This window comes from Limulus polyphemus, unplaced genomic scaffold (assembly GCF_000517525.1).
Source record: "Limulus polyphemus unplaced genomic scaffold, Limulus_polyphemus-2.1.2 Scaffold1157, whole genome shotgun sequence".
NCBI classification, from domain to species: domain Eukaryota; kingdom Metazoa; phylum Arthropoda; class Merostomata; order Xiphosura; family Limulidae; genus Limulus; species Limulus polyphemus.
In genome coordinates, this window is record NW_013666767.1 from 211,649 (window position 1) to 222,985 (window position 11,337).

The following is an 11,337-nucleotide window of genomic DNA, read 5'->3' on the forward strand; positions in this document are numbered from 1 at the left end:
TTTAACGCTGTGGTGAAATTAACGCATGTGAACACTTTATTATAGCGTCTTTCTAATGTTTTTAACGCTCTAGTGAAATTAACGCATGTGAACACTTTATTATAGCGTCTTTCTAATGTTTTTAACGCTCTAGTGAAATTAACGCATGTGAACATTTTATTATAGCGTCTTTCTAATGTTTTTAACGCTCTGGTGAAATTAACGCATGTGAACACTATTATAACGTCTTTCTAATGTTTTTAACGCTCTGATTAAATTAACGCATGTGAACACTATTATAACGTCTTTCTAATGTTTTTAACGCTCTAGTGAAATTAACGCATGTGAACACTTTATTATAGCGTCTTTCTAATGTTTTTAAAGCTCTGATGAAATTAACGCATGTGAAAACTATTATAACGTCTTTCTAATGTTTTTAACGCTCTGATTAAATTAACGCATGTGAACACTATTATAACGTCTTTCTAATGTTTTTAACGCTCTGGTGAAATTAACGCATATGAACACTATTATAGCGTCTTTCTAATGTTTTTAACGCTCTGATTAAATTAACGCATGTGAACACTATTATAACGTCTTTCTAATGTTTTTAAAGCTCTGATTAAATTAACGCATGTGAACACTATTATAACGTCTTTCTAATGTTTTTAACGCTCTGATTAAATTAACGCATGTGAACACTTTATTATAGCGTCTTTCTTTTTTCCCCACTTGTAGACTAACTGCCGTTATTTTTAGACAGCAGAGTCGAGTTGGAATCATTTCTGGCTTCCAGCAGTTACATCACTCAAGTATTTTGTGGTAGAAAATTAGTTAAACATAAAGTATAGTTGGTCTATTATGACGTGAGGTAGTGCACTAAACGCTTTGTTTGCGTCATATGTCGTCAACAGATGATACTTGATACTGTCGTGTAACAAGCAGCGTGATTAGATGTGATCGTGTAGTTAATTTAACAGTTTTATTAAATATTCGTTTTTAATTGAATATTACTAGATGTGAGGTGAGACTCGTGCTTCGCGTGCGAAACAGTTTTTTTTTGTTGTTATTTTGTATTTAAATGCACAAAGTCTGTAAAATGTAAAAGGTAGTCATGTGTAATGTAATTAAAACAGTTAAGTGTCCTGTCTAGACTGCTCACGTAAGAGGTTAGATACGTAGAGTTCTGAACGAATCCGATGGCCGTGCGAGGCGTCTCAATGACTGCGAGGTTCAGTAACACCCGATACTCACCAAACATCTCTAGTAGAAAACAAAACTTTGAGCCAAATGGTCTGATTAAAATGACAGATCCACTAGTCTGGTAAAAGACACAGGATCTGACGACGCTTTCAAAACCTGAGTGTCAGGGACAAGTATTAAAACTTACCACCAGGGTGACGCTAACTGTACTCTAAGTGTCTATAAACAAATGAAGTAATTCGTACAATACCTTAACACACAAACACTGCTGTCTGAGATAGGAGGCCATAAGGGGTGACAGATCCACCCCCCCCAAATACATTTCCCTTTGCAATACATATTACTATGTACGCCCACTCCTCCCTCACGCAGGTAATGACATCATTCGTATTTCTCTACTCCTAATTTCATTTTTGGGTACTTTAATGAAATTTAAAAAGCTTCCCACTTGTTCTTATATTACTCTTTTATAGATTGTTGATTTCTTTTTTATAATTACGTTTTGCAGTTTTTTGCCACTAGGAGGTTATTGATGTTTGTTTGTGATTGTTGAGAAATTATGTGATCTGTTTCTCATACACGAACTTCGCATCTTTTAAGCTTTGTAAATATATTCAACAACGGAGTTGTGTAGTAGTAATCGAATTAGAATTTTGAGTATGTCGTTACGGGCTTTTAAATGTAGTTAGTTTTTTGCATTTTGAAATACGACATGGACCTTCGCAGTAGCGTTTGCAGGCAAATAATTATTGGCGAGGCTTTAATATGCAATAAAAAAAAGGTTTTAGACGTTTATTAAAAATCGATAAATTCAAATTACAATAAATTTAAGACATTTCGCTGTTCCTCATTTGGTGTTACCCATAATTGTTCCTATTTATTAGTGCTTAGCTCATTTGCGTCGAAACTTGTGTCTTGGTGTGACAGAAACAACACTCTTAAGTGACTTTGGATAATATGTATGGTTAGTAATAATAGAATTGTAATTGTTTTAATTGGATGGCGGTACATCTTATTGAAATGTGTGTATATTAGATTCATTTTCCATGCATAAGAATTGGAAGTGCTCAAACGCGTATTTCCGTCCGTCCAGTTATTTTATTCGAGAGGCTCGTGCCCCTTCCTGCTCCTCACTGGTCGTGTATCTACGTGATTTCCATCAGTGTATGGTCGTGATTGTGTGGTGTTTGTTTTTAGTTTCCTATAGATAGATCATGTAAGGTTTAAATGTAAGGCATCTCACCCCCCCCCCCTCAATAAACTTCCAAGCTGTATATTTTAACAAGAATCCCTCCCAGTTTTAACCTGGTAGCGAAGTGCCCTTTTGAATGGTGATTAGAGACTTGTTTATAACTGTCGTGAAAAGTCGCTGTTTCAGTTTTTAATTCGATGGTCCCGGTTAACATAACAAATTAGGTGCTTCCCCCCCGTATCCACTGGCCGTGTTTATTTGTAACTGGAATAAAACTTAAAACATGTTCAGTATCCGTAGGAGACGCGCGTTTTTACAAAGTGGCAACAAGGGGTGTAATATAGGATTTTTTTTCTTTATGACTTAGCGATTCAGAATATTCACCCATGCTAAACAAGCACGTGACGCTTTCAAAACGTATAGCTTACAGCTGCGGTATTTATGGGGCAAACATTTTGTGCACGATTTACAGATGACTACGTTTATTTAGTCTCAATTTCTAGACTAAATGTAGTCTAGAAATGTAGTTTGACTTAGTTGCTGGCCCGGCATGGCCAGATGGTTAGGGCACTCGACTCGCAATCTGCGGGTCGCGGGTTCGAATACCCGTCACACCAAATACTGTCGCCCTTTCAGCCGTGGGGGCGTTATAATGTGCAGTCAATCCCACTATTCGTTGGTAAAAGAGTAGCCCAAGAGTTGGCGGTGGGCGGTGATGACTAGCTGCCTTCCCTCTAGTTTTACACTGCTAAATTAGGGACGGCTGCCGCATATAGCCCTCGTGTAGCTTTGCGCGAAATTTATAACTAACAAACAGATAAACTTAGTTGTTTCTCGACCCCTAAACTCGAAATCTGCGGGTTGCTGGTTCGAATCTCATCACCGAACATGTCCTCTTTTTCAGCCGTGGGAGGCATTATAATGGGACGATAAAATCCCACTGTTCGTCGGTAAAAGAGTAGCTCAAGAGTTGACGGTGCGTGGTGTTGACTAGCTTGCTTTCCCTTGTCTATCACTTCAATATTAGGAACGGCTAGCGCAAATAGCCCTCGAGTAGGTCTGCGCAAAATTCAACAAAGAGTTGTTTGTCGTTATTTGGTAAGTGGTGGCTGATGGCCAGACGGTTTGATCAGGGACTTATTAAAAGACTTCTAAAGTCTGAAAGTGTATTTATTATTATTTCGTAAAGAAATAAAAATGTTAAATTGCTGTAGCGCCCTCTTGAATCTTATTGTATTACTAAGTTGTTTTTACTTTTCACTAAGGGTTGTATGCACGATTTCAAATTGTTGGCCGCATAGTTTGTTTTTTGAAGCATAAAAAATCGGGACCATGTATTAATCTCTGTACGTATTTTAATCTTTCAATAAATTTTACGACTTGTATGTTAAACGCGATCCCTCCATTAGTTTTTGATCGCGTTAAAGAGGAATATAAATGTTTATTCCGATTTGAATACAGGTATGCTCCGCTCGGTGGCTCAGTGGTATCCTTGAAGGATTATAAGGTTTAAAATCTGGGTTCGATACCCATGGTGGGCACAGAGCATATAGCCCATTTTGTAGCTTCGCGCTTTAAAAAATTAAATGTTATTTTCTATGTTGCTGTTTCTTTTTAAATAGCTCAGACCGAGCACTCCTACTAATAGGGGCGTACCCCCTCCCCCTAAAAAAATGTGCCTCTTTTGTTTTACACAAATAATTTAAGTTCTTTACAAGAAAGTAAAATTTGTATTTGAAAATCAAAAAATAGTGGACCTTTTACACTACTTATAATATTGGGGTGATCGTTTGACCCTCTCGATCCCCTTTGGCTGTGCCCCTGGCCTACAGTCAAAGAGGATGATGGGCCAGCAATCAGTAAACTTTTATATGTAATTGAAGATTTTTACTATTAACCTACAGAACAAATTGTGAAGTAATAGCATTGTAGTTGTTTAATTGTATGTCCCCCGAGGAGACAGCGGTAAGTTTACTGACCTAAAATTCGGGGTTCGATTCCCCGCGGTGGACACAGCAGATAGCCTAATGAGGCTTCTCTCTCTCTCTACTAAAACAAACTAGTTGATCGTATAGCATCGTGGTTAAAAGTTTCAACGTCCGTGTTCAAAGCCATTACGATTCTGAAGCAGAAAGCAAATGTAAGATTGAGAGAGAAAATAACTAGGGTATTTTCCATACGTTAAGCCTAATTTAACAGGTTGACTGGAATGTGCTGCAAGTCTAACATAATTGTACTTCAGCCGGAGATACAGTTCAGTTCGTGTGTTTCCACGTAAAACGGTTTAATCCTCTGTTTACGGGACGACTTTTTCCTTCCTTTTTTTCCATTGCGTCCCAACAAGAGCGCTAGTAATTTGACAGAAGTAAGTCAACGTTGCTGTGGAGCCAGTTAAGTGTAAAATGTGCCCATAAGTATGGGGAAGGAAAAAAGAAATTTGGAGGAAGTCATGTTACATAAGTCTTAGTCGCAATGATTTGTTTGTTTGTAATTAAGCACAAAAGAGCACAATGGGCTATATGTGCTCTGCCAACCACGGGTATCGAAACCCGGATTCTAGCGTTGTAAGTCCGCAGACATACCGCTGTGCCGCTAGGGGGGCATCTGCAATAATTACGGCTCACACTTATTTGATTTCGCAACATCCAAAGGCATAGCTGATTTCAACAATGCACGTGTATTATTTGTTGTTTAGTGGCAGTAAATTGAAGTTTTTTATTGATTTATTATTATTACTTTAATTACGCAGTAAGCTGCCTGATATTTATGTTTTTAAGAACTGCCGTTTTGTCCACTCTCTCGACCCAAACTGTTATGGAGAACTTGTGTGCCAGTTTTAGGGTCATTCCTCCCCTTTTAAGATTTAATTTGATAGAAAAAAACGAAAACGTGTTTGTGTATTGATATATATTATTTTCTTCACAATTAAAGAAGAGTAGTCCAAGAGTTGGCGGTGGGTGGTGATGACTAGCTGCCTTCCCTCTAGTCTTACACTGCTAAATTAGGGACGGTAGCGCAGATAGCCCTCGTGCAGCTTTGCGCGAAATTGAAAACCAAGCAAACAAACAATCACAATTAAAGAAACTATCAACGTATGTGATTACACATCAGTTACAGCGCCATCTATGTATTGTCAGTATCATTGTGGAGACGCCGAACATAAAAAAAGTCAATCATGGTCATGAACGGAGACACTAGAAAGTCCACAAAGACGACATCGAACGAAACTGTTCTAAGTCTCTTGTTTTATTGCAAATAACAACGGACAGTTTCAGAAATGGGAAAGTGTTTATAGTTCTACAGTTTAACGATTATATATATATAGAAATAAACATTGTCGACGACAACAACAACAACAAAAAAAACGTAGTGTTTTAGCACAGTTACAGATGTGTGAAGGACGAGGGCTTGCCCAGTACATTTACCCTTGCGATAATTAATGTTATACCACGCCTCCAGATTTTTCGCTTTTTACAACCGTGTATAATTAGAAATTACGCAGACCAGTTGTTTTACTAACTATTGGCGCATGAAGATACGCGCGTAACCACACACCCCCCCCCTTTATCCGGCCCAACACCCTTGTAACGTTTGATTTTAGAACTCGGTTAAACGTAGTAGCCATGGGTGTCCTGCAGAAATTTTTACAGGGAGGGTCAAAGTAGTGTGAAATTGTTAATTGAATAAAAGATTCATTTATATATATATATGCTGAATGAATAAAGAAAGAATTATGTTTCTCGTTTTCCGGGGGGGGGAGTGCCCCCACTTCGGACACCCATGGTAGTAGCTGTATTCGTGTGAACAAAACAGACACATGATTAGGTTCTGACCTCTGTGAAGTAAAGAGGGATTAAACTGGTTATTGGTTAAATAAAAGAACCTAATTTGTCGCGAAAATCTAAACAGGTTATTTATTTATTTTTTAGTGATGAAACCTTATAATCTGTAGTGAAGCGTCGGTATCAAAAGTACAGAAAACCGTATTTGTTTGGATTAACCACATCACAGCTGTAACACATGCATAGTTTATATTTACTCCAGAGTTTTTCTTTAAAAGTTTGTGAAACCTGTAAACTTCATAGTTAATGTCGAAATGGTTGTAAAGTCTTGCTGAATATTAACACAGGCCCTTTTCAAATCGGTTATAGGGACTTATCTTACCACAAGCCCTTTTCAAAGCGGTTGTAGGGTCTTGCTGGATATTAACACAGGTCCTTTTCAAATCGGTTGAAGGGTCTTGTTATCTTACCACAAACCCTTTTCGAATCGGTTGTAGGGTCTTGTTATCTTACCACAAACCCTTTTCGAACGGTTGAACGTATAGCACGAAATTACAATGAAACAGCCAGTCATCACTGACAAACTAAACTGTAATTACTTCAGTCAGAATTACGCAGTTGTTAAATGTTTTCCAGGAGTTACAACACCTGTGGTAACAACGAGTAACCTACCAGGACTTGTCAATCTTATTGTTGTTGTTTTTTTAACCCCATTTCTAGTACACTGCCGCATTGAAAACAAGCACAGTATATGCATATGGTAAATTGTGTCCAATGTTTAAAGGATCTGCTTGAGAAAGTGCTGAGTTAATTTTCGTCATTGATGTTTGGTTATCATGTTTTACGCATACGCCGATTTTTGTGCATTCTCCATCTTTGGGAGGGCATGAACACGTCGTGTTAATTGTACTAGCTGAACTAGAGGGCCTATGGTAAGATAACAAGACCCTACAACCGTTTTGAAAAGGGCTTGTAGTAAGATAACAAGACCCTTCAACCGATTCGAAAAGGTTTGTGGTAAGATAACAAGATCCTAGTTTTATCAACATTATTTCTTCTACCTTGACGTGACCAATCTTTCGCTTGTTTTTGACATTCAATTATGCTGTTATAAAGTAAAACATGTTCGACAATGATTAACGGTGAAATAAGTGTTAAATATTTTCAACTTCAGTAACAGTTGTGATATAATTAAATGGCTTAGTGGTCGGGATGCTTGGACTGTGGATCCGAGGGTTTATGGTTCGCGTCTCTTTTTTGTAAAAGCATTCGATTCGCATTATTTGGCCATGAGTGCGCTATAAGAGTGGGCGGTGTTGACTACTTACCTTTCCTGTTAGTTCAAAATAAGAGTCGTGTATGGCTTTACACGATGCCCTAAAATACATAAACAAAACAAAGATAAAGTTACGTACTTGAGTTGTTTTTATTTTATTTTAATATAAGAATAACAGTAACAGTCTTGATAAAAAATTAGGAAAATTACCCTCAGGAAAAGCAGGAGAATGTATGAAATTTAATCTAGAACCCCAAAGCTTTCAAGACCCTAAGGTGAGCCCTGTATCCTGGCTGTAATGGTTGTGCCTGTGGTTAGGGTGCTCGACTCGCAATCTTAGGGTCGCGGGTTCGAATCCCCGTCCCACAAAACATGCTCGCCCTTTCAGCCGTGGGAGCGTTATAATGTCACAGTCAATCCCACTATTCGTTGGTAAAAGAGTAGCCCAAGAGTTGGCGGTGGGTGGTGATGACTAGCTGCCTTCCCTCTGGGTTTACACTGCTAAATTAGGGACGGCTAGCGCAGATAGCCCTCGTGTAGCTTTGCGCGAAATTCATAACAAACAAACTAACAGTACTTAATGTTCTAGGCCAAACTTTGTTTCCGCTCGTGTTATCATAAATGTGATTAATAAACAACCGTGACAGAAATAAATATTCACCAAATCACTCGTGATGCTTGTTTTATATTAAAAGTAAGTGTTAATGTTAGCTTTCTCTAAGGACATCCAGATAATAACTTTGGTAATCATTAATATTGGCATTTGAAATAATTGACGAAGCGTTTGAATTGAAAGCTACCGTTATGATAATACCGTGTAAAAATTTATTTCTGGTTTGTTTAATAAAGTAATTTACCTTCTAGGTTTTTATTTCTCGATGTTCCTTTAGATTTTTTTTAAATTGTGGATAACCAGCATGTAAACATTTTGTAGTTTGTCTTTTAGACATTTACACTTTGCAACTTGCGCCATCTATTGACAGATATGTCTAATTATGATGATTTTACAAAAGTCAACGGCGTTTCTGGGAAAACTATTTTTATATTTATCATTGTTTCCTCTTTCATTATAAGATAAATCTTTAATTTTTCATATTTCTTAAGAAATAATTAAAGAGTATTTGTTTTATTAAATTTATGCAACATTAAAATTATTTAATGATTCAAGACCATGAGAATTTTTTGAATTAATAACTACCACTATTTGAAAAAAAGCTAATACACTAATTTAATTTTTACTAAAGTGTTTTCAATATATTTAATTATTATGAATATTTTAGAGTAACTTGTCTCCTCTCTTCAGTAAGTTTACATGGCCAGGTGGTTAGGGTGCTTGACTGGCAAACTGAGGATCGAGGGTTCGAATCCCTGTCCCACCAAAAATGCTTGCCCTTTCATTTGTGGGGGAGTTATAATGTGATGGTCAATCCCACTATTCGTTGGTAAAAGAGTAGCCCAAGAGTTGGCGGTGGGTGGTGATGACTAGCTGCCTTCCCTCTAGTTTTACACTGCTGAATTAGGGATATCTAGCGTAGATAGCCCTCGTGTAGCTTTGCATAAAATTTGAAACAAACACACAAAGAGTAAGTCTATGGACTTTCAATTCTCAAAACTTGTGTCCGAGTCCCTTTGGGGATACAGCATCAATAACACACTGTGCAGCTTTGTGCTGAAATTAACAAATAAACTAGTCACTTTTAATCTAATATTTTTCTACTGCACACTACAGAGCCGAAATACAGTTTAAAAGATGGCATTTTATACATAATATTTATAGTTCACAAGTTTATATATTTTACAGGAATTAATGTGTAGTTGATTAAATGTCATGTCTCTTCTTTTATTAGGTTACCGCTGTTTCAAAGCTGTCATGTTTCTCACTGGGTTCATCTTTGGTTCTGTGGTGGTTTATCTGATATGTTTGGAAGAAAGCCTGCTTTCGACAGCTGGAAACTCTGGTGTAGCTCTTGGAGCGGGTCTGCTCTTTGGACTTATTACCATGTTAGTGCAATACGTAGGACTCTTCATGACGGGGTTTCACATGGGGTTGTTTGTTGGGGTGGCTTCCATCATGATAGCTTACCTGTGGTATTCACCCACTACAGTGTGGATTACAGTAGGGATCTTGCTAGGTTGTGGACTCGTGGGTGCTGTGGTCACTCTGTTCTTCCAGAAAGGTAGGCAATATCACGATCAGATATTTTATTCTTGTGGACAACTTCCTTTGTCGTTTCTTAGATTTGGCAGTTAAACACAAATTACTCTTTAATAAAACATGTTTCGTGCTTGATAACGTGTAAGTATATTTTTCATATTTGATTAAAATTATCTTTTGTATTCGTCGTTTATTTATTTTATTTTATTGAAAATAATCGTCAATACTTGAATCCAGGCTCCCCCTAGCCTACACGTGGAACACCGAGCCAAATTACTTTCCCTAACGAGATCCCGGGGTTTTAACCACCGACAAACCACGTGGTTTTCTTGACCATTACGGAGCTTGTTTCTAAAAATGAACTCTTATAAGATACTGGTTAACCTCCATATTTAATTTTATATTTTTGTCCAGTGAATTTACTTATATTTAAATCTAAAGAACTTTTTAGTGTTTTCTGAACTTTATATATATAAGTGTAGATGTAATTCTTGTTTAATGGATTTGTAAGGAGGGTTTTTAAGAGTTCAAAAATTATCACTACGATCCCCATATAAGCACTTGAAACTGAACAATAAAGAATGGGAAAAAAAAAGACATTTACTATTTACATGTCAAGAGCATATCACACTATGTCAAAATTTCTATATAAGGTTGTTAATGTGTTATCTACATTCATGTAAAACATTAAATAATCAGTCATACTATTGCTATAATATATGCTAATGCAAACTGACAATTTTGTCGCCACTGAGATTTTTTTGGAAGGGGGGGGGGTAAGTGTTAAAAGTTAGAGAGATGCTTGCCCTTTCAGCCATGGGGGCGTTATAATGTGACCAGCAATCCCACTATTTGTTGGTAATAGAGTAGCCCAAGAGTTGTCAGTAGGTGGTGATGACTAGCTGCCTTCTCTCTAGTCTTACACTGCTAAATTAGGGACGGCTAGCGCAGATAGCCCTCGTGTAGCTTTGCACGAAATTCAAAACAAACAAAAGTTAGAGAAGCATATATCAATCTATGTTGGGTAAAAAGGAGGGGGAGTTCTGTTTGAGAGTTCCAGGAACATTGGGTTGTCTGTTGCACTTCATCAGGCCATGGTTTCCTGATGACTTGAGTGTACTACTAACTTAACTGTAGGGATATGATAAGTAATGATTAGTTCACACAGCTTTCCAAGGGTTGTTTGTTACACACAATCAAACTTGTTAATAAAAAATTAATTTGAGGTCAAATTAATGACTGTTTGCTTTTGTAAGTAAATGTGTAAAGGAAGTTTATTTATTTATTTATTATGATTGTTTATTTTTCTGTTTTTGTAAGAGAATGATAAATTTTGACTCAAACTCCAAACAGACCCAGATATATTGTGAAAGTCTATAGTCTACAGAAATGTGTTTGTAAAGTTATTCAGTGAACCTGTACAACTTTGCATTGATACATAGTGTTGTGTAGAGGTATTTGTAGCCAGTGTGTTTGTGTGTATATAAATAGTTATTTACAATTAAAATGAATGGAACATTAAAATCGTACACAATAAATAGTTAAATAAAAACAGGGACTTGCTCTTAAATAACAACATATGTACCATCTTCAGTAGTCCTAGACACCGAAACATATGTAGCCTTTTTTTAGGGCAAACCCCTGTTTTTAATAAGTATTTATTGTGTAAGATTTTAAGGTTGCATTCATTTAATTGTAAATAGATGTTTTACACAAGTGTCATTTTTAAATTTTATATATATATATATAT

The 11,337-nt window shown here is 36.8% G+C and overlaps 1 protein-coding gene across 1 annotated transcript in view; it reads left to right on the plus strand.

The window, feature by feature from the left end:
* The window catches only part of LOC106462399 (transmembrane protein 198-like), a 24,128-nt gene that overhangs the window by 9,074 nt on the left and 3,717 nt on the right, over positions 1-11,337 (plus strand). The window contains exon 4 of the mRNA XM_013922324.2: positions 9,280-9,609. Within this exon, the coding sequence (XP_013777778.1) occupies positions 9,280-9,609 (330 nt within the window). The remainder of the gene's footprint in view (positions 1-9,279; positions 9,610-11,337) is intronic.